The following is a 25,134-nucleotide window of genomic DNA, read 5'->3' as shown; positions in this document are numbered from 1 at the left end:
CCTGCTTCATTGGTCCTGTTTATCTTTCCAAAATTAAACCATCATTTTGGGTGATTTTAATATAGATTGGCTATCCTGTAACTCTTCCACCCCAATAAATCATATTAATCTCCATGGCTTTACCCAAGCCATCCAAACTCCAACAAGAATTGACAAGACAACTAAAAGGGAATCAATACTTGACTGGATTCTAACTAATAAACCTAGCCACCCCTCTCTTGCAGGTTGCCTCCACGGTGGTCTAAGCGACCATCTACCAACCTTCCTTCTACAACAATGCAACCATAATTCCAAAGGTACAGTCTATCATTTTATTAGAAAGAAAAAGAACTTTAACCCTATCTATTTCACAGTAGAACTAAAGCATTGTAATTGCGCACCCCTGAAATATCTGGAATTAAATGAGGCAGTTACTTACTTTAATAACACCTTCTTAAATATATTAGATCTTCACACCCCTCCTAGAACTATAAGAACCAGATCTAATCCCACTCCATAGCTTACCAAAGAAGCCAAAGCCCTCCTCAAAGCTAGAGATAAAGCATGGGATCACTGGAAAACTGTTAAGTCCCAGCTGCAAAACAAAAATATCAGCAGCTTAGGAATAAAGCTAAGAAACTAGTAAAACTTGACAAAATTAATTACTACTCCAATCTTCAAATCAAGCACAAAAATAACCCTCAAAATTTGGGCTGCCATTAACAAATCACTATTACCAGGCAAAACTGGTACCCCCTCCCTCACCTTAGTAAATAACTCTGACAGCATTCCAACTCCATATAATAAATTCTTTACTGAAACAATACTGACCCTAGCCAACCAACAGAAAAATCAACACACACACACGCTTCCTCTGAACCCATCACTACTCCCATAAGGAATATCTCCTTCAAATTCCAGTCAGTCTCTATAGATAGGATAAAAAAGTACCTCAAAAAACTTAAGCCCACTACTCTGGCTGCTGACAAATTACAAGGAGAATTCTTAAAAACTGCTGCCGATGCAGTGGCCTACCCTATAGCCATTCTAATTAACAGATCCCTCTTAGAAACCACCATCTCAGAGATATAGAAAATAGCTCACATAATCCCCCTACATAAAAGACGTAACTCCACAGAGCTTACAAACTACTGACCTATAGCAATTCTATCCCCTCTAGCAAAAATCCTTGAAAAGTGCATATACTTCCAAACAATTCACTACCTGTACACACATAGGCTCTTATCAAACACCAAACACGTCTTCCGACACTTCCATAGTACCACCACTGCCTCATTGTCCTTCTCCAATGCAGTAAACTCTCATAGAAATGCTGGTAAATTTGTTTCTGCCACTTTTATTGACCTTTCAAAGGCCTTCGATATGGTTAGACATGACATTCTTATCAAAGAACTGTCTGAATTAGGACTCTCTCTTCCCACCATAGCCTGGTTCCAGAGTTATTTAGCTGGCCATCAACAAGCAGTCTTGTGGAAACAAGAGCTCTACCCCCTTCTCCCAGTTAATCTTGGTGTTCCCCAGGGTTCTATTTTAGGCCTTCTGCTGTTTGCGCTCTATACCGATAAGCTTCATTCCTGCACTCCCAAAGCATCTGTCATCCAATACGCTGATGATTCCATGTTAATTTCTGTAGCTTACTCACTACAGGAACTTCACACATTAACTCAGGAATCTTTCCTCTCTTTAGAAACATGGCCATCCAATATCCAACTCATCTTAAACCCTGCTAAAACCAAAAAGCCTACTTCACCTCCACATTAATAACAGAACTCTTCGCTCCACTAACAAACTTATTCTCACAGTAACTAAGTCAAATGATACAGCACGTGATGCCCTCTTTTCTAATTATGCATCCAAAATATGGAATGCTCTACCCTGTAACATAACTACTATGGCATCCTTCATACAGTTCAAAAAAGCATTAAAACTGCATCTCATTAATAACTGGCTATGCTCTTGCACTTCATCATGTTAGATCCTCCACTATGTTAGACCCTACATCACCTTAACTATCTCACACCTCAAGAGGAACAGATAGGTCTATATTGTATTACTGTAGAAATACATACAATATAATAAAATAGATTGTTATGGTTTAGACCCCAATAACTTTTAAGAAGTTGTTGGTTTATACATGACTCTCTCCAGCAATGATTGAGGTCATTATATATATCTCTTTAGACTAATGAAACTATTACTGTAAGATTTCTCTGTTTTCACTAATAGTGACTGCTGTGTATGAATATATTACTATTAATTAAGACTCACTGCATTTTGTATCTAAATGTTGTTGTGTCTTTCGGCTTTTCCCAGTTAGGCGTCGCCACAGCGGAACTCCGGTCCGCTAATGATTGGTAGTTGATTTTTACGTGCCGAGTTACCAGCCCTGATGCACAACCTTCAAGGAAGGTATGCCCATTCACGCATGTCTCCATGCAGAAGACATTCCAGCTGAGAATCGAACTGGACAGTGTCTTACTGTGAGGTGACAACGCTACCGCAGCACCACCACCGCGGGTGCATTTTGCATCTAAATATGCTTTGTAAACTTTGTAGTCTTTTTGTTACGTTATTCATATGCGTGGAGCTTTTCTCCCCAGGCCGCCACTGAAAATGGACCTGTGTCCAGTGGACTATCCTGGTTAACAAATGTAAAATAAATAAATACATAAATAAATAATGTGAATATAAGGCATGTCCTCATAATTATATTAACTTGCTCAACTAGCATCCAGCTGCTATGTCACCCTGAATAGGATAATGGGGGCGTCAGATATATACTATATAGACTCATAGGTGATTACTAGGTTATTGGCCAAAGGACTTATCCCAAATAAAGTATATGCTGAAGTCTTGATGAGATTTGAAATCAAAATCCTCCGGTTAACAAGACCAGTGCTCTAACCCCTGGCAGGGAAAGCTTTGAAGTGCTTATCATCCAGACTGTTGATTTTCTCCCTACCTAGCCTGAGATATCAATAGTCTGTGTGAAAGGTGCCCTAAAGCTTTGGAAGCTGGGGAGCTGTTATACCTATGCAGACTATAACCCATATAGCTTGGGTTACTGTAGCAGTGATGGAATGACGAACATCTCCTGAGACATCCTGTCTCCCACAACATTACTCCCTAGTATCATTTGCTGCCACCTTCCACTTTTCTCACATTTCAGAAAATAAACGAAAATACTGTTACTATAGCTAAACTCCTCAGAGTCTAAGTTCAGTGTTCAGTAAGCCCCATCCAACTTTTCACGGCCTAGCAGCAGAGATAATTGACAAACCCTCACTTGTTTCTTTAAACATTCTCTCGTAATTGGCTTAGTTCTTGTTCTTTTTAAACAAGCCTTAGTAACCCATTCCCAAAATCAACCTCCTCCACTGACTCTAGGACCACTGATCAATATCAAACTCTGTTCCATTACAAATTTTTTAAAAACATTACTATACAAATAAGTATTTACTCACATAAATAGATATGGCCTGCTCTGCAATAAACAAAGTACAATTGTGTAAGTAAACTTACCATAGCAGTAGATGTTCGAATGAAAACTGCTGCAGTGTCCTTAGTTATATGGGTTATATTCTGCCAATGTTATTACAACCAGTCAGTGTCCAAAGCTTCAGGGTACCTTCCACATGCCCAAACTGTCAGGCAGTTTGAGCTGAGCTGACTAAAAGACATGTTTGGGTGCCAAACCTTCATAGCTTTCCTGCCAACAGAAACAGGGAGGCTGAGCTCTCATAGGACAATGCTAGAAAGAACAAAAAATAAATAAGCACAACAAAACACAAGGGGAATGGAAGCAGGGAGCGGCTACTGCAGCAGTGATCATTCGAGCATCTACAGTTATAGTAAGTTTACTTACACAACTGCATTACGTTAATCATATTGATTCCTGCTAAAGTAGCCTTAGCTATATGGGTAGATTACTCTAGCTTACTATATTTGGAAGGTAGATGAAGAAGAGTCCAGGACCACCTGGAGAATGGTCTTTTCTAAGCCTGATCTAGACCTAGAGAAGGAATCAGTCTTATAGTACTTTGGAAAAGTATGTACAAAGGACCAAGGTCCATCTTCTAGAATACGTCTAGAATCTAACCATTTCCATAAAGACATAAATGATGCCAAGGTTCTGGTGGAGTGGGCCTTGCCTCTGCCTAGAATTGTTTTTTTTTGTGGAGTATAACAAAAAGTAATATTCTCAGACAACCATTTGGAAATCGTCTGTTTTGACACAGGTTGTCCTTTTTTCTTGCCATCACAAGAAATGAGCAATTTATCTGAAAACCTGAGACATTTATTTATGTCAAGATAGTACCTGTGTTACCTGTATTCCTTCTCCCTTATTTTGGATTCAGGAAAGAAAATAGGAAGATTGATAGTTTGGCTATCCCAATTAGGCATAAAAGAAGGAATAGTTCTCAAAGAAACCCTGTCCCTGTGAAAAATGAGATAGGGTTGACTCACCATAAGAGCTTGCAACTCAGATATCCTTCTTGCAGAGGTCAGAGCAATTAGTAAAAGTGTTCTCCATGTTAAGAACCTGAAATCAGCCAGGTTAGCTGGTTCAAATGGAAGAAGTGTTAGCTGCTCTAATATAAAATTAAGATCTCAAAGAGGGCATCTGTTTTTCTTTGAGGCCTCTTATGCAAAACCCCTTTCAAAAACATTTTGACATGAGACTGCCTTAAAAAAGGAGGATCCATGGACAGACGTTGAAATGGCTGATAAATGAACTTTGATTTAAAAGTAAGAAAGGCCATAAGATAGTAATACACAGAAATATTGAAAAAACTGAGAATGACTATCCCTGAATGGATGATAGTTAAGTTGTTGGCACCAACTAGAAAACCTTTTCCATTTGCTAATATGTGATTTTCAAGTAGCAGGCTTTCACTTTCTTGCCTTCATTACTACTTGCTGCAAAAACTCAGTAAACAGGTGTCTAAAATGAATTAAGGCACTATCATCCAGGCAGTCAATTAAGGTTGATTGGTGTCAAGGAGTGTCAGACACCCCTGTTCTTATGTGAATATATCTAGTCTGTGAGGAAGCTTGTGGTAATTGCCCCGACCATTTGCAAAATAAGAGAGAACCACTGTTTTCATTGCCAAAAGGGATTCAGCACAATGATCCTGGGAGATGCCTTCTGGATTTTCAGAAGTAACCTGGTTATTAGTGGAAAGGGTGGAAAAGCATGCAGAAACATTATTTATTTATTTATTTTTTTAACATTTGTTTACCGGGAAAATCCGACTGGACAAGAGTCCTTTTTCAGTGGAAACCCGAGGAGAAAACCTCTAGACAAATACATACATATCTACTAACAGATGCGATATAAAAAGACAAAAAATGTAATATAACAGATATTTTGTGTTAACTTACAGTTTTGCAGATTAAGAAAAATAAAATAGCAATGTTTTATACAAAAGAGCTGAGTAAATACATAATATGATAGTACAACATATCTTAGAGTAACGTAAGCTTCTACAGTACATTTAAATCATAAACTGATTAAATGCGGTTTCCAAAAGCATTTAAATCCTAGGGAAAGTATGAGCAAAAAAGAGGTAAAGAGAGTTGTGTAGACGGGATAGAGGTGGACTTAGAGGATATATTCAGGTAGAGCTGCTATCCCATGTGGATGTTAGATGCTTCTTTAGTAGTTTCTTAAAGTTAGTGGCGCTGGAAGTGGATCTAATGTCTAGAAGTAGGGAGTTCCAGATTTTGGCTATATTATTTGAGTACAGGGAGTCACCAGCATTATTTCTACTTTTAATAATGTTTAATAGAGCTTTGTTGTTGGAGCACAGTGTTTGGTTATGGAATAGTGTGTAAGTAGTCCTTGGGGAGCAGACATTTTTTGGGGTTGGTTGAGTATTTGGTGGGCCATGGAGAGTTGGTTAAAAATTAGTTGGTTGGGGTGTTCTAACCATGAGAGTTCTCTGAGAGCATGGCAGTGATGGACTCTGTAGTTGGCATCTGTATCAAATTTTGCTATTTTATTATAGCAGGTATCCAGTTTGTTTATGTCAGTTTTCATGAGATTAGTCAGTATGGGAGATGTGTATAGGAGTGTTGAGAGGAGGTGGGTCCTGGCAATGGAGACTTTGGATTTCTTTCTAAGGAAAAGTTTTCTCCTATACAGGCTTCCTATCTTTTTGTGGACCTTTTTAATTGTTTGTGCTATGTAGATATCAAAGTACATGTTTTGATTTATTAATATTCCCAAGAGTTTGATGTGGGAAACTGGAGTAATGATGGTATTGCTGATGAGGTGAGTTTGAAAAGAGTAGGTGGGTCTGGAGATCTTTTTGGATGAAACAGGATGAGTTTTATTTTGTTCGGAGCGAGTATTATTTGTGCATTAGTTAGCCAGGTTTCTACTTTGGAGAAGGCCTGTTGTGTTTTTGCTGGAGAAGGTGGAGAGTTGGGGCTGCACATATTAAGGTAGAGTCATCTGCATATTGTATTAATGTGGCTTGATTGGTGGCAGTATGTAGATTATTAGTAAATAATGTGAAGAGAAGTGGGCCTAGAATGGATCCTTGTGGAATTCCAAGGGTATCAGGTAGCAGAGGAGAGAGGGTATACCTCCATTTTACTGATTGTTGCCTCCCAATAAGCTAGCTCTGGAACCACACAAGAGTGGGATGACTAGTTTTAAGTTCAGATAATGTATTTAAGAGTCTAGAATGTGAGACTGTGTCAACTGCTTTTTAGAGGTCCAGAAAAACAAATGAGACCAGGTTTCCTTCATTTCTGAGATGGTTGATGGAGTTAGTGAAGCTAAGAAGGGCAGTGGGTGTACTATGGTTGGGGCGGAATCCATATTTCAGTGTTGGATAGGAGATTACTAGTAAGATGATATTGGGTATGAATGCATTTTTCAAGAATGTTTGATAGGGAGAAAGGATAGCAATTGGCTGGTACTTAGAAAGTTCTGTTGAATTGCTGCCCTTATGTAGTGGGATAATGTAGTCTATTTTTCAGATAGTTGGGATTTGTTGCTCAGTGATGGAGTGGTATATGAGGATGGAGACAGGATATCAGATGGCTTCTGCAGCAATTCTAAGATAATCAGTGGGTAGGCTGTAACCTGCTGGGGTAGTAGGTTTGAGTTTTTTTAAGATATTTCTTTTGTTGGCAGTAGGACAGGTTGAAAGGAGATGTTATTATTATTTTGTGTTGCATTTCTGTCCAAGAAAAAGAAAATGCATCTGTCTTCCAGGTCTTCTTGCATAGAGTCCTGGAGGAGAATTTTGCCAAATGATTGTACAGAGAGGAGGCAAAAGTTCTACTTGTGGAACTCACCACAGATGAATCAATCTTGGAAGATCCACTGATCTAGTGTCAATTTGAAGGATCTCCCCTTGTCCTGCCCAGCTTGTCTGGCACACAATTTTGCTCTGACAGAATGTAGATAGGTATACCACATTCTAGCATGGCTAGTCTGCAGAGAGGATAAAACCTGGTTCCCCCTTGATTGTTGATGTACCTCATGACTGTAGTATTTTCTGTAATGACATGAAAATGTCACGGGGAGCAAAGATGATTCAGAGTGTTGAATGCCTTGATCACAGCTAGCATCTGTTTTATATTTATGTGCTTGCATCTGTTATAGGTGTCTTACACACCTTGCACTCTTATTCCTTCTGAAACTGCTCCAGAAGCCAAGAACATGGCATTTGTTTTGAGTGAATGCTTTGGAACAAGGAACGACATGGGGATATCTAGATTTTAGGATATCTATTGTCTCCATCAAGCAATTTTTTTCTGACAAACCCCAGCACTGCAATATGAAAAGACAAAAGGTGTTGGAGATGGGACTACGTAGACTTCAGATACCACTTTATATATCTCATGTTGAGTCTTGCCAGAGGTATCATGAGAATCATAGAAGTCATGAGACTCAAAATCCTGAGGTATTCCCTCGCAGTGCTCAAAGTCTGAGTGGAAAAGCCTAGAAAGAGATATTGATATAGATCTATTTTTTTTTTCTGTGGAAGAAAAGCTCTTTGGACTGCTGTGCCTAGTTGACATCCCAGGAACAAAATCCTTTGCGAAGGAGTCAAAAAAGACTTTTGAATGTTCAATTGGAATTCAAGCTTCTGTAAGAGATTTTTCACCTTATTTAGAAAAGACTCTGTAAAGATTAGCACATCATATAAATTTAGAAAAAGGGGGATACCCTGTAACCTGCAATGAGTCAAAGCTGGAGCTAGACAGTTTGTGACCACTCGATGCAGGGGATAGTCCAAAGGGTAAGGCAGAGAACTGAAAATGTGATCCAGAAAAACAAAACTTTATGAAACATCTGCAGTCTGGAAGAATAGGAATGTGATTATAATCATCTTTTAAATCTAGTGTTACTAGAAAATTTAAATGAGGAAGAAAGGGTAACAGGTTGTAAACTGACATTATTTTGAATTAGGGCACTATCATAAACAGCTTTAGGACAGAAAGATCCAGAAATGGTCTCCAAGCATTTTCTTTCATTGACATTAAAAACATATTTGAATAAACCCTCTCCCACTTGAGAAGAGGGAACTGGTCTGGTGTAAGAGAAATTATTCCCTGGAAAGGATGAATTTCCTTGCATTTTCATCTGTGACTTTGTTGAATGATCTTCAGAACCCATTTGTCTGTAGGTATCTGTTGCCCAAGAGAAAAGTGGAGATTCAGACTTTCTGGAATAAAAATTAGGCTGCCGGGGGAGTGTGTGTGAACAAAGTGTCTTAAATATTCATTCTGACTTACTGGACTCTCCCTGCTTTTGGAAGTTTCCAGAATTCTTCTTAGAATGCTCTTACCATTTCTGATTAAAATTCTGTTCACCTGCATTTTGTTGAGACTGCTTATTTTATTTCTTACCAAAACTGGACGAGCATTTAAGGAATCCCTTGTTTATCTCTGAATTACTTGTTTACCTCTTTCATTACACCTTTTGATCATATGTGCAGCATATGAGGCCAAAATCTAAATCTCTGTCTAAAGAAGAATTTAAAATCTCATTTTAACATCACCTGGTTGGTTTTGAGAATGCAGACAAGCAATCCTCATCAAAACAGTACCAGTGGCCGTAGTCCATGATGAAGTATCAACAGTGTCATATCCACACTATATGCAATGAGCAGTATCTTGAACAACAGAAGACATTAAATTATTTAAATTATATTTTCCTCACAAGAAGAAACTGCAGACAATACAATCATCATACTTTCCCAATTAGTCAAGATAAACATTAACATATGAGCCCGACCATTCAAATTGTGAAATTCAAAGTTACATAAACTTAAGACTTTGTCATCAAACTGTGTCATAAACAATATTCGTCCCATCCTTATCAGAAATAGAAGGATTGGCATTAACAGGAAAAGGACTAACTAAAGCTATAGCTGCTGGATCAAGTTTGGGAAGAATGTATAAGACCATAAAAAAATTGAGGAACTTTATACACCCTATTTGCCTTTTTAAGGTTAGATGGCTGACTGTCAGGAAAACTGCAAGAAGTAACACATACATCCTCCAAAGCAGACAGAACAAGAGGAATGGGTGCTGGTTCTGGAAATTCCTTCTGCAATAGCTCATAGTATTTTTTTTAGAGACTGAGAAATGTTAGTGTTCTACTCATGAAAATACTGGCACACTGTAGAAATAATCTCAGAGAAACCTAGCCATGAAAACACTGGCACATTCGAGAAATAGTCTCAGAGAAACCTAGCCATGAAAACACTGGCACGTTCTAGAAATAGTTTCAGAGAAACAGAACCTCACATGGACTGTCAGAAACTGAGCTCTCCTCTGAGTCTGAATCAGAAATCTGAGGGAAAACCCTGTATATGTCTTTTTATCTTCCTGTCTAGATTCAAAATCTTGAATCTCTTCAGGAAACGAGATGTCCCTGTTTTAGAGAAACTACTTTACAAGAAGGCTCAATAGCCTGAATTAAACCTTGAGATAGACCTAGTAAACTACTCTTGTCAAGGAAAAATTGAGAGGAGTAGTTACATCTTTAGTTTACTTTTTTTACGACCAACAATGTTATTAATGGCAGCAGTAACTTCCTCAGAAATGGGCACAGTATTTTGAGAAAAAAGGGAAGACTTCCCTGTTCTCTCTCCCAGAACTGACAAGAGCGACTCTCCCTTGTCCACTGAAGGGATCCCAACAGCTGCAGAGATGTGGCTAACCCCTGGTCCATAATGGCTGTAGGTGCTACAGAAGACGGATCTGGGGTAGTAGATGAGTGGTCTGAGGTACAACTAATGTCAGTAGCAGAGTTACCCACATGCACTTAAGGCAAACTGCCTGCCTGCTGTGATGCCAAAGGGTGTTTCCTTCACTTCTTCTTTCTGTTGGTGGAGGAAGGACTTATCATGGAACACATAATAGATTGCTCCATGGTCAATTCAAAAATGGAACCTTTTTGCTCAAGAAAACAAATAGAAAATGTTAGTAAAAAAATCACTTTTTTCACAGACAAACACAGTAAAAAGTACTTTTCAACACTTTGCCAGTCCCACAAAGTAAAATAAACACAATTTTTCCACAGGAAAAAAATTTCCATTTACTTTAAACAACTTTTAAACTGAGAGGAAAAAAGAGCACTCTCATTTAAAATCACAGTACAGTGTCATGACAGTTCATTAAACACAAACACCTAACTTTAAAATAAATTTCCTGATGAGGAAGGTATCAATAATAAATAAAATTATTAAATGGAATTTTTTTCCCCAAAGGGAACTTCTCTACTCAGCAAAGGAACAGCACAAGCTGACTGCCAATCTTTGAAAAGTGTCAGAGTAGCATACTCTTTAGCAGCAGTAAAGCGCTGAAGGTTTTGGTGCCCAGACTTGTCTTTCAGTCAGCTCAGCTTGAGCTGCCTGACAGTTTGAGTCAACCACAAATCCAGAGCCCAAACAAAACTGAGCACTGACAGAGCTGGATGCCACTAACATCGATTGTACAGTACTATCTACATTAAGAGATCTGAACTGAACAGCTGTGCACTCAGAATCAAAATCACATTTGATATCTATGCTTTTGTTGATGCCAATACCAGTTCCCTCAGGGTACTGAATAATCTTATTGGTACTGGTACGGTAACAGTAACTGATGAGGAAACAGATGAAGATCTCCTGTCTCCCCTAGTACCAGAGGGAGAAGGGATGAGATCCATCTCCTACCGTAACTTAATAACTCCCCTCAACATCTTCTCATACTGAAAATCCAGCATTGCAGAATGACAATGGAATGAATATAAAGACTTAGTGCATACTGGTCAGGAGAATATATAGCAACTAAGTTTTACAGCTGAGGAAGATGGGACACTAGCCTGCCTAGAGATTATAGGGGTTAGAACATCAATAACGGCAACCGCAAGCCTTGAAATATCTGTTTGAGAAGCCAAAATAGTAAGTTTCTACTCTCATTATTTATTTATTTGTTTGTTTGTTTAGCTGTTTTTTTGAAGGGGGATGATACTAGGGAAGTTTTCTTGTAGATATCCATATCCATATCTATATCTTTCTTGTGTTGAATTCCTTTTTTCTATATTTTCCTTATCTTTGTGTCTACAAAAAGTAAAGGGTCCTGACTCAGACGTGGAAAATGAAGGGGAAGACTCCTGATGAGAGAATGGGTAAAAGCTCTTTCTCAAGAACACTGTCCCATAGGAAATAGACCTTTAAAAATTAGTAATCCAAAAAATGAAGCAGCTTTTCAGGCAAAACAATAATGCCCTGAGCAGGGCAAGCTTAGAAAATTGTGAAAAAACCCACGGATGGCTCAGCACACTTCAGTTCACTTTATTCCACAGAAAGTGTTTCATTGAGTCCAACAACTATGCTATCTTCTCTGTGTAACAACGAAAAAAAACACAGAGGGAACGCAGTATAGACTCCAGATAAAACTTTTATTGCAATACAAACTAGTCGTGGTCGAACCAGAAAATGTAGATATAATAAAATCAGAATATAGCTTGACTTTTAAAACTGAGTTGAGTTCTGAAGAAGTCAACATTTAGTTGGTGAAAGTGCTTAACTAGTTTTTTAAAAAATCAGTTTTAAAAGTCAAGTTATATTCTGATTTTATTATATGCACATTTTCTGGTTCGACCACAATGAGTTTGTATTGCAATAAAAGTTTTATCTGGAGTCTATACTGCGTTCCCTCTGTGTTTTTTTCATTGTTACACAGAGAAGATAGCATAGTTATTCCACAGAAACACAACAGATATTAATGCTCCACCATACGTTTTCATTTTAAAAGTGATTTTTAAAATGAAAAAGTATGGTGGAGCATTAATATGTGCTGTGTTTCTGTGGAATAAAGTGAACTGAAGTGGGCTGAGCCGTCCGTGGGTTTTTTCACAATTTTCTTAGCTTGCCCTGCTCAAGGCTTTATTGTTTTGCCTGAAAAGCTGCTTCATTTTGTGGATTACAAGTTTTATTTGGAAGCTGCTGTGAATTTTGTTTTTTCTTTAAAAATTAGTATGATTGGGACTTCTGATATGGTGGTAGATTAATAGGTAGCAAAATACAACCTTACTACCTTGGGAAAAAAAAGAAACCGGTGCACTACAGGATTGTCTTTATCTAGAACCAAAAATCAGAGTTTATTAGAACAGCTTATGTCTGCCAAAAAGAGAAAAAGTCATCAAAAAGGGAACACAGACACTTAGAAGACCACAGCAGTTCTCAAAGTAGTTATGGACCATCCCATATCACATGGCACAGCAGGCTCAACAATCAAGTGGAGAGCAGATGGATAATTCATCTCCATTTCTGGAGGACAAAATTAACCAGATACACAGGGAGATCTTTAAATAAGTTATGCACTGGATGAATATGTTAACACAAATAACAAAAATCCAGGAGCTGGAAGAAGCATTAAGCAGGCATTCTGATGAGTTGGTAACTCTGCAAAAGACTTCACGAGAACTGTAGGATAAGTGGATAGGTTACGAAATCACTCATGAGGATACACAATTTAAAGTGAAATATCTAGAAGATCACTGGATAATATTAGGCTATAAGAAATACCCACAAGAGTGGAGGGAAAAGGCTATATGTAGTTTGTTAAGAAAGCATTAAGTTACTGGACTGGTATACACAAGATGAGTTAAAAACAGAATGGGAGCATTGGGTATAGCTTCTAGTGGCAGTAACAAAAAAGATGCTGAGACTGATTCTGGTTAAATTCCATTCATGCCATCAAAAGGAGATGGTACTATGTGGTCTCTGGAAGTTGGTGGTGAACCTAAAAGTGGGCCAAACAAAGAAATACTCTGACCAGGATTACTGAACCATCACGCACAAGCAAAGGAATCATTTCATGAAAGACACTAAAATATGTAAAGCCTTGAAGCTTAGGTTTAGACTGCTATACCCTCCCATCTTTAAAATTATCTTCCACACTGGCATTAAAACTTCCTGGTGGGCAGAAGTAGCAGTGGAAGACCTTTGATGTTTTCAGGAGACATGTTTAACCACCAGTGGGGGGAAGGAACTCCCTTAAGCAGATTCAGGGCAATCAAGAAGTGATAGAGGGACTACTAGATCTTCAGCTCAAACCTTTTCCTGTCTTTCCACAGAGGATGTTGGAGAGATAGAAGAAGATGCATTAGCACTCTAACAGAGTGGTGTAAAACACCAGAAATCCTATAGGGTGTTACTGAACAGGCCAAAGAGACCTGAGTGGGCACAGAGGTAGGAAGCTACAATATGAAGCATAAGTAGGAAAGAGCACTGTCAATCACTGATTGCGGCTGAGAGAGACGATAAGGACGATGTGCTGGAGGTGGATGAGATGATGACAACTCTGAGTGCTCTCATCCAGGCCTCCAAAGAATATTATCTGCATGGGCATATAAGGGAAGTCCTAAAAAATCTGTTAAAACAAAAGGGGAGGTAGACTGGAAGACAATAATTTTACCAATAGGTTTCAGGATAGAAAACAATAGAAAGAAAGCACAAGAGGTGAAGACGGACAGATCTGGTGGAGGAAAACTAAACCACATTTTTGGAAACAAATGACAGGAAGATTTGTGATAGATTGGGAACAAAATCAGGAAGCCTTTGGGTTGAACAGTAGAGATAAATTAATATAAATGGGGTTGTCCTGCACGGGCAGGCGAGATATGAAAGTAGGAGATCTGGTTAAGAAAAATGCCCCCACTGTTGAGCTATATTTCAGAAGTGAGATCAGGTCAGGGGATAAGAAAAGCATTAATAGGTATGGCGTACAAGGCCTTAATGATGAGTAAAGAGAAAGAGGCAAAGGGCATCTAAAGCATACAGGAGGCTATTTGTGAAGAATAGTAGACCTGAGAGGAATGGGAAGACATTTGTTTAGCCCCCAGACAGGCTACTTAAACCAAGAAAATTTAGAATTTTTGCAAGATATTGTCCCAACAAATACTTTTAAGTGCCAGCAAAATTAAAAAGGATGTTTCCCACAATGAATGGGGGATACAGGACATGTAGTGCAAAGGAGATGGGAACCTAGGTGCATATATTTTGGAGTTGTGAGGATTTAGTAGAGTTCAAAAAGGGCTATAGACTTGTATCTCTAGAATGGTGGGATCCAAAGTGCCCTTAACAAAGGAGATGATGCTACTTAATTGGTGGAGGGGATGCAAATATGGACACACAAACGATTTGGTGTCACCCTTGAAGATAGTGGCAACAAAAGGAATAACTGGAAATGGAAAGTGAAAGAGGCAGTTAATATTAAATAGGTCTATACATTGCTGGGGCAAATATAAACTATGATGCTAAAGAATAATGTATTAATAGAATGGAAAAGAAATATAACTTAAATGGGAGGTATGGAACAAAGTTAAGGAAAATAAGGGTCAATTAGGGGAATATTCAGGATCCTGATTGTCACAAAAAAAGTGACTGTGGACTGGAGGTCATTTTGCAAATAGTTATGGCAGTTAATGATAGATTGCTCACTGAATGAAATATGTTAGATGAACTGGGTTACTGTTGGTTGTATAGAAAATTGTTGGGAGTATAATCCCCATTTCTAGCCTAGACTGATTACTTAAAGTTATAACTATTTGAACAGATAGTTATAATCTTGAACCTGGAAGAGTTTCAATAAGATCGTTTTAAAAAGAAAAAGAAACAAAACTGAGTATGCCTTTCCCATTTCTTAAACTGCAGGAGTCAATCACCCCTCAAATATCACACTTAAGGTGTAAATGGTCCATCACAAGGCAGACTGCATATAAGGTGTGCCTGCCCTGCAGAGGAATGTTATGCCTGTATTTGAAGTATGTGTTAAAACCGCAACCATGCATAGTGCAAGATCAAAGGTGCTACATAACCAACATACATCTGAACAGTAATCAAAAGCAATATAACTTGTTAGACTATTCTAATAACAAAGTATGGAACAGCAAGCAATAACTACTAATATAACTTTAACCTGTCTTGATTTCGCAGGCAGTTCCTGATATTGCTTCATATTTGTACCTGTCCTTCATAAATGTTTTGATTTTCTGGTAAATTATTGAGGTTTACAGGTAGGTAAGAGTGCCATGCATTATAGTTTCACACTTCTCATTGTTCAGAAAATGTGTGGCACTGTAAAACCTGTAGTACTACTAATTTATAAGTGAATTACAGGAGTAGTAAATAATTTCTCTGATTTTGGGCCTTTGTCCCCTAATTATTTTAGGCTTTGTCCAGAATTCTTGAGCTAAAACATTGAGATGTATGAGTAGAGGCAGAACTAAACATACATTTGAGACTGAACATCTGCTAAGCTGTTTTAATAACTTCTATCACACTCTTGAAAAAAATCGCATACAATAAATTAACATAAGCTGGTGTTAAAACACTTCTTTATTGCAACAACCAGTTAGAGCTTTCATCTTAAGAAGCACTTTCAGTCTGAGAAGTCTAAGGTGTTGAGATGAAAATGCTAACTGGTTGTTGTAATAAAAGAGCATTTTACCACTAACTTATGTTTATTTGTTTTAACTGATAAACTGTTATGAATAAATAGAAAGAATGCCTGGCATGCACAAAAATGACCAGAACAAGGGTAAAATACTATTAAGGTGCAGTGAACATGCTGAGGTGTAGTGAGAGAGAAAGCTAAATACTGTCAGTAAAAGTAATGAAGATTTGACTTAATCTGACAAATGCAGAAAATGTTACAAGAAGCCCCGAAGATGTTGAAAACTACCATTTGTTTTTTTGTTAAGATATAATAATATAGTCTGGGCATCATTTCTACTGATGCAAGTTCACTGAGCAGCAAAACAGATCTTGTGAGTAAAGCCTCACTGCTGAGTATTACATGTTGGGATGGGGTGGGGGTGGAACGGTAGACTGGGGAAGTTTCAGATGCCAAGCTAACGACAAACCTATGCTTTCAGTCATGCTGGTTAATTAAGACTGAGCTCCTTATCTCAGATATGATGTACAAAATTATGAGTTAACATTTCTGCTGTGTCCTAAGCTGACTTTAAGATCAACAATACACCTTGCATCAGCATGATTGTAAACATTCTATATAAACACCTGATTTACATGCCAACATGAAAACCATGGAATCTGTTTCATAATCTACTGCACCACTGCATATTTACCCGATTAAGGATCACGATTCCTTCATTGGTGATAGGATCTGTTTTAATTGTGAAGTACCCGTTTTCATTGCCAGAGATGATTGTGTAATTTACTAGCCAGTTGTCTGTAAATTCTTCATCATTGTCATGTGCTTTTATTCTTAATACTTCGACATTTGCCTTATTTTCTTCTACGCTTGCTTCATACTGCAGTAAAAGACATTATGTTAATGCAGCTGATAATTTCTATATATTTCAGTACCTACACTTTAATGATGACTACCCAAGTTATAGACTGTTACAGAAACACCCTGCATGTATATATTATCAATATTTGTCAGGAAAATAAAAGTCCTCAATAATTATGTGGTTATTTTAATTAAGATAACCTCACACATGGCAGTTCCAACTCCATTGCTTTCTATTGCTAGGGCTGCTACATCACTGAAAACAGAGCCCAATGACAAGAGTCTAAAAGCAATGGCACCTTCAGCAACACGGATCTGAACTACTAATTAAACTTTTTTTCACAAATTAATGTTTTTACTTCAAATTTTATTTCATAAACATGAAACAACACAACAGCTGCTGCACTACTAGCAACTGTGAACTGGAAATAAATAAAAAAAGAAGAAAAAAGGAAGTGATATTTTTCTTGTGGCAAGTTGATAAAAAGAAAGTCTAATTGATTGATTTTATTCCTGCAGTAATGTGACAGAATCTCACATCTCTCAACCTTTCAGATTTCAACAGCAAGGGAGTATGAACAATCATAACAGAGCATCCAGAATGATAACACTCTAAATTTGTACATGCAGAATTCACATCCCTGGAAGGTAGGAACACAAATATGTAAATTTGCCCTGTTTCAACACCACTATTTTAAATCAACGTCAACACTACTCCTTGTACACACACACACACACACACACACACACACACACACACACACACACACACACACACACACACACACACACACACACACACACACACACACACACACACACACACACACACACACACACACACACACACACACACACACACACACACACACACACACACACACACACACACACACACACACACACACACACGTAATCATTAGCTTCTGCCACTTATATGACTGTGTACACTCCAGATACCTGCTTGCAATCAAATGAATGAATAAGCACATAAATAACAGCACAGAAATGTTAGTTCAGTTTGCTGCTTTCAGAACTGTACAATGCAAGCTAATGCACCCCCGCCCCCAACTTCTTAGTTCATGAATTAGGGACATAGATGCAAAATCAGTGACAGGTTGCAGGTGTTGCACTTATATGAGAAAAATTAGCTTACAAATCTAATAATAAAAAAGCCAGCTTAACATCTGAAAGATGCGAAGTATGAAACTCACGTCTGTCACTATGACTGGAATCCACAATATCTAAGAAAACCACAAATTGTATGAGGACCAGACAGCAAATATGGGGCAAAATTGGAGACATTTTACAACTTAGCTGTCTGCATGCATACACACACACACACACACACACACACACACACACACACACACACACACACACACACACACACAAAATGCACAGTTACAAAGTTTGGTAAATGACTACTTTCCCCCCAAAATGGAGTCCTCAGAAAGAATGACCAATAAAATATTGAGAAACAGAAAAACACGTGGGCAGCATATATGTGGATAAACTGACTAAACATATGAAGCAAAATCAGGGACAGGTGGGAGGTAATACCTGTCACTCAGTCAGTCCAGATACAAAAGCATGTTTTTACTCCCACTGGCTCACTGTTTGTAAGCTTATTCCCTTTCCACTGCACTGCTTGAGATCCATAAATAAGTAATGTTTGTGTCCTGCTCCTGGATTAAATCACCCTTCATGTCACATAATGCCATTTCTTTTTAAAATGTATTTATTTATTTTTATTTAACATTTGTTTCCCAGGATAGTCCGTCTGGGCAGTGTTTGCCCATTTTCAGCAGAGGCATGGAGAGAAAAGCTCCACAGAAAAATATTTCAATACAATTGAAGACAATGTGATGACATCAAAAAATAACATAGAGGAGTAGGATTACAGCAGAAAGTAAGATAAAAAATGAATACAAACTTGACAAACTAATAAACCTTGGTTTTTGGTTTATTAGAAAGTAAGATAAACACAAAGTTGCAAAAGATTCCAGTTAATAAAACAAGATAGCAAAAGTTTCAGGTTCAATATGTGCAATATGCTTAAAGTTCTTGCGGTTCATACAAGTTAAAACCAGTTTTAAGTCTACAATTTTATAATATAAAACAAACAGATGCTAATACTTCTTGTACAGTAGGTGTTAATTTTTTGCAGCTATAAGTAGGAGGTTATGAAGGTGTTAGCTGAGAGTGGATAAACGAGTAGTTGGCCATCCAAAGTAGCAGGGGGAAATGAAGATGAAGGCAGGACTGGGAAACCCATATGGGGGGTGGTTGTTGTAGGAAGAGTAGGATGGAAAAGAGGAAAGTGAGGAATAGCAAGGTGGCTGTGAAAAGAGCTGGATGTTGGAAGAAATAGTTATGATTAGCCAGGGGAAGCTGCATAATGGTGCTACACATTTAACAACAACTACTTCTGCTTTCAGTCTCTGTAGGAAGTAAATCTTTCATTTGCTTTACAATCGAGCCAATGAAAGAGCAGGAAATGGAGCCCTGTCAGATGAAAGTTGAACGGAGGAGCTGATGTACTTTTGAAGTCTAAAATCATAGCACTCCGCCCAGTGTAGAGCAGCTGAGAGGTATGCAGGCACTGCCTTTCTCTGTTTGGCATAAATGGGCAAATCCATACTTGTTTTGTTTTAGCTATATAAAATGGTAGTTGCAGCAAGTGTAGGTCCACTGATATAGGAAACAGCATAACAGCTATTGCCTCCTAGCAACTATGAACTGGAAATAATTAAAAAAAGAAGTATTTCTTTTTCTTTGACAAAGCTGATAAATAGTAAGTCTATTTGATTGTTTATATTTCTGCAGTATAATGTGGTTCAGTGGTTAAGATCCTTGCCTCACTCCAGAATCCACCATGGTTCACCTCTGACTTCTGGTCACTTTCTGTATGGAGTTTGCATATTCTCCCTTTATCTGCACGGGTTCTGTCTAGTTTCCAACTAAAAACAAAATCATGCTGGCTGATTGGCTACTCCTATCTAGCTCTATATATATTGTATTTATGCATGCATTTACAGTCTTGAATGTGGCTAAAATGGGTCTATGATGAGCAGTTCTCTTAACTGGTTAATATGCGATTAAATTTAAACAAACCAAAAAATAATTAATACTCTGTTAAACATTGTAATCCCATAGATTTCTTACTGTTCTTGAACTGTGTGATATAAATATTGCAGCAGTTGCTTCTGTCATGTTACTCCACCAGCTTCATCATATTTATTTACACTTAAATTGTGCCATTAACTTATGTAATGAGCAATTTCCGAATAATACAGTGGACATAACCTTAATCATAGAAAATATGGTTGGAGTATACTTTGGCTTGTTACAAAAACTTGCAGAAATTAATGCCCGCTCACAATGTTAATAAAATCAACAACATGGAGGTTCTTTATATGGAAGTTCTTTAAGGCTGTTGCTAACTGCTTTTATTCACACTTAAAAAATAAAAATCCAGAAATGGAGCACTACACCATTCCCACTATAAATGAAATATATTATTTGCTAAAAGAACAGGTTTGCATTAATCATTTCAGGCATAGCTTTCCTTAAAAATTAGTACAGTTTGGAAAAATGAATGCGTATTTTAACAGGACTTTGAATCAGAAACATTTTTGTTTTGATCAGTATCTTATTTTTCTCGTCCCTTTTCCTATACACTTTCAAGCAGTCAAATGTCAATCTTCTGATAACCTGACCTATATATATATATATATATATATATATATATATATATATATATATATATATATTTATATATTGAATTATCTGTGTGACAATGAAACCTGTATTTATGTTTGTACATAGTGCACTTGACAAAACTGTGGATATTTCATGTGGATTTGTATTTTCCTTTCTTCATATAATATCATGAGTGTCATATAGAAATGTCATCATACAGCTTCTTATAATATGAAAAAGTACGCAAAGCTGGCTTGCTAAAAGATAATGCATGATAGTACAAACTCTTTGAACAACAAATTAAATGAGATATGGATTAGTGAGTTTATTTAGTTTTAGAATGGGAAATACATTGTTCCTATTAATGCAAAAAAAGAAGTTATTTTAATGAGATTTTTTTGAATTGCAGTGAGAGAGAGAGAGAGAGAGAGAGAGAGAGAGAGAGATGTTAGCACTTTGTTAAAGGTATGTGACTAGTATGGGGGATAACTCTAGATCCCAAGGTCAGTATCAGATTGATCTTTCACTATAAATAAACAGATGGCTTTGATAGTTTTACTTGGAAATGTATAGATGTGTGTTGTTAACACCTATTTGACATAGGGAAATGGGTGACATTTTAACTCCTCTGCTCAAGGATAAGGTAATGTATGCTGCATTAAAAATGAATGATGTGGATTGATTTAATTATGATGAAGTTAACCATTGCTTATTCAAATGGTTTAATCTGACTCCTGAAGTTTATAGAAATAAATTCAGAGAGTACAGATGAAATTCAGATAAACGTATGAATGATTACGATGTAAAAATACATATTTATGTTCATAGGTGGGTGAATAGATGTTAAGTCACTACATTTAAAATGCTCCAAGAACTTTTGATTAGGAAGCAAGCAGTCAGAAAAACAGTGACCTCCTTCTAGCCAGCAGGAAAAAAATGTATACGGGGGTGGGAGTGGTCTACCCAGCACAATAGATGGGAATAAGGGAACACATGGGAACAGTCTAAACTTTTACAAAAGGTTGACAGGAAAAGTGGAAAAGATTTGCTCAAGTACATGGTAAGATCTTGAAATAAAATGTTTCCAGTATAACCAGATAGGGCAGTGATGGTAAACCTATGACATGCGTGTCAAAGGTGACACACCACCACGTTTTGGGTGACATGCCGGCATTGACCAACACTTGAGTTACCAAAGAAACTGCTTTTACATTCATTGCTTGTATGAAGTGCATTGAATTATTTTGTGCCAGGAGCCAGTTCAACAGTACTGCTGCAGAGGTAAGGAAGTTATTAACCTCAAAGACTATTTTGGTATGCTGTCTTGATACAGTCTGCAAAGGGCAGTTCTGACATTGTTTTCACTTCATGGTTACACTTCTGCAAAGGGCAAGTAGTCTGGATTTCTAAGCGTGTGATGTTTTGCATTCCTCTCAACTGTACTTCTTAATCCCGCCTAAAACTGGTGACTTTTTACACTTAATAATGATAATAATTAGATCTATAGACTTATTTTACTTCAGAAAATGTATATTAATTCACATTCATTTTTTGTCAGTGACTCAAATTAATAATACTAGTAAGATTTAACCCTGATCTATTGAGAGGTATGCTGTTTTATTTTTATTTATTTATTTGTTTGTTTTGCTTTTTTATTTCTTTTGGGGGGTGGGCGTCACACCAGCAAAGTCAAGATAGGCATTTTCTGATTTTTTGACACGCCGACACCAAAAGGTTCGCCATCACTGAGATAAAGCATGTAAGGTCCAAATGTGCACAGTGACAGGTTGAGGAACAAAAGCAACATAATGAAGTTAATAAACATAGCAGTGATAGGTTGTTATGATACTGTAAATGTTCCAGACCATCTTAAAGGCCTGCACCCTATCCTGGAAGAGGGTAAACACACTGCTGCTCATAACAGTACTACATCAGATATAACTATTGTTAAGCCTGTAGTTGTTAGAAGCATTACCTTTCCATTGTAACTAACTCCTGTTAAAACCATATGAGGAACACATTTTCAGATGTCATTGTCCATGGTTCATTTGGACCAAGAAGGGGGGCAAGAAGATAAACACATGATAGTGTTTGATAACATGCCAGCAGATGTTCTAATAGGTAATAACCAGATTCCTAGATGGCTCATTTGGTGCCACTTGCCGCACCGAGATCTGACACAATAAAGGTCCCTTCTCTGATCTGCCATCAACACCTAATGGCCTCACACTCTGCATGACAGAAAAAAGTCACTTCTCCAATGTGATGCTCCTTCCTTCTTTAAGGAGGAATGTCAGGTCCTAATGCCCTCATACTTTACTGTTCCATACATGACTCATGAGGACTGAAAATTAAAAAAAAAAAATGGAGTTGCTGTTCACACCTCCTAACACCTTGTGCTAAGGTTGACTGTCTCTTTCTTCCCACACTAGCTTTGCTTTTGCCTACAAGGAAGAGGTAGGTAAGTGGCCTGAGGACAAACACATGGCCACTCTGCAGGTTCACCCAATAACTGGTGAGATGCAGACTGAGCCCATATAGGTTCATAGGTTCATAGGTAGGTACTAGGCTATCAACCCTGAAGCCTATATAAGCCTAGCCAAAAAGGTACCATGGCTTTTGCCACCCAAGAAGGTTATTTTCCTGTGCCCCTGTCTAGCAGAGCCACAGAAGTGATCCCCAGGGTGAATTTCCTATTTCCCATCCATTGTTGAGATTTTTCTTAAAAAGGGCTAATGAGGAGCTTTGCTTGACATGAATGGGTAGTCTGTTCCAGAGCATGGGAAGTCTCTGGGACAGGAATCTATCCCTCCAGCATGTTCTGTTTATTGTGGTGGCAAGGTTTAGGTCCCTGGAGCATGTGGCTCAGAGGAATAGGGGTTTCTTTAAGTGTAGCATGTCCAATAGATCTGGGTTTGACATGGCTTTGTATGTTAGGCAGAGGTCACCTCTGAGTAGGCGATAAGTGACGGAGTAAAGCTGGAGTTTTTTTAGATGGCCTGCATATGGCATCTGTTTGAGGCATGTAATCCTCTTAGTGAGGTATTTCTGTGGCCTTTCTAGTTGTTGTAAATGTCTTGCGAGGTACATGCCAAATGAGGAGTTGTACTCTATAATGGGTCTGGTGAGAGATGAGTAGAGAGGAACAATGACCTCTTTTTTTCTGGAGGGAACCCCTTTGTGATGAGGTGTGCCACTTAGAAGGATTTCCAGACTACTGTGGTGATGTGATTATCAAAGAAGAGACTGCTGTCCACCTGTGTCCCAAGGTCTCTTATCACACTTTCGGTGTTTAGTAGGCTACTGCCTATGTGATAGTTCATTGATACAGTGTTTTCCCCAAAGGGGATGACAATGCACTTCTTGGCATTGAGCTTGAGGCCATGACTTTGACACCAAGCATCAGTCTCAGTGAGGCCCCATTGTAGAATGTTCACATCATTAGGCAATTCTATTATAGCACCTAGTTTGCAATCATCTGCGAACTTCATTAGCCAAAGACCTGCTGTATTAGCTTGGACTTCTGAGAAGTAGATGCCAAACAGGAGAGGACCCAGAACTGAACCGTGTGGTACTCCACTTGTCACAGGTCTGAAGTTGGATTTGGAGTTGGCTACTTTCACTGTGTGGGTTCTGTCAGTGAGCCAGTTGGCCATCCATCTTGTTACATAGGGATTTTATGCCTAGTCTAGTGAGTTTATCTATAATTCCAGAGTGGGGGATGGTGTTGAAAGCCTTAGCGAGGTCAAGATATGCTGTGTGCACCAGCTTACCCTCGTCTAATTGCTTCAAAGAAGTCAGTCAGGATTAGGAGACATGACCTACCTTTTACAAACCCAATCTGAATGGGGTCCAGAGTTTGGAGGTTACCTATGTCCTTGTTTATAAGCTTCAAGATGATACATTCCATGGCCTTGCGACCAGGCTCGTCAGGCTAATGAGGCGGTAGTTCCCAGGGTCCGTGGTGGTGCCCCCTTTGTGGAGTGGGATAACTGTCACTGAGCACCATTCAGTAAGCACAAAGCCTGACGTGAGGCTATAATTGAACATGGCACTTAGGTCGGGTGCCAGTTCATTCTGTAGTTCATGCAGAACGCAGCCTGGGATGTTGTCAGGTCCCATGGATGCTGTGTTCTTGGCTTTGGAGAGTGCAGGTTTTACTTGTGCAGCCATGATTACAGGGGCTTTGCATTCTTCCAGTATAGTGATGGGCCCATTGAGGGGTGGGAGGGGGGGTGAAGTTTGCACTGAACTTATCTGCCAGGATGTTGGCAATATCAGTTGGTTCTGTATACCCAGTGTCATTGTGCTGTAGTCCAGAGCAGATCTGAGTGTCCCCATTGAGATTCTTGACATAGCTGTAGAATGCTTTATGGTTGTCTTTAGAATCAGTGATGATTTTATTTTCATAACTAGCTTTGGAGGATTTTAAGAGGGATCTCAGCTTCTTACTGAGGCTGACCAGGGAGTTCCTGCAATCAGGGGATTTTACTCTTTTTTGAAACAGCTTCTTCCTTCTGTTCTAAAGTTTGTTTATGGCAGGGGACCACAAGATTGCCTTCCTTTTTTGGACGATAGTATCTTGGTTCTGTTGGGAATGAAATGATCCATGCACTCATATATGTGCTTATACAATGCATTTGTATAGGA

The 25,134-nt window shown here is 38.3% G+C and overlaps 1 protein-coding gene across 1 annotated transcript in view; it reads right to left on the bottom strand.

The window, feature by feature from the left end:
- LOC122796735 (desmoglein-2-like) overlaps positions 1-25,134 on the bottom strand; it is a 1,204,637-nt gene that overhangs the window by 453,981 nt on the left and 725,522 nt on the right. Inside the window, exon 8 of the mRNA XM_044065444.1 lies at positions 16,613-16,798. Coding sequence (XP_043921379.1) covers positions 16,613-16,798 — 186 coding nt within the window. The remainder of the gene's footprint in view (positions 1-16,612; positions 16,799-25,134) is intronic.

Source organism: Protopterus annectens, chromosome 3.part0 (genome assembly GCF_019279795.1).
Source record: "Protopterus annectens isolate FY-2018-M chromosome 3.part0, PAN1.0, whole genome shotgun sequence".
Classification (NCBI taxonomy): Eukaryota; Metazoa; Chordata; order Ceratodontiformes; family Protopteridae; genus Protopterus; species Protopterus annectens.
This window is presented reverse-complemented; position numbering and strand designations above follow the sequence as displayed.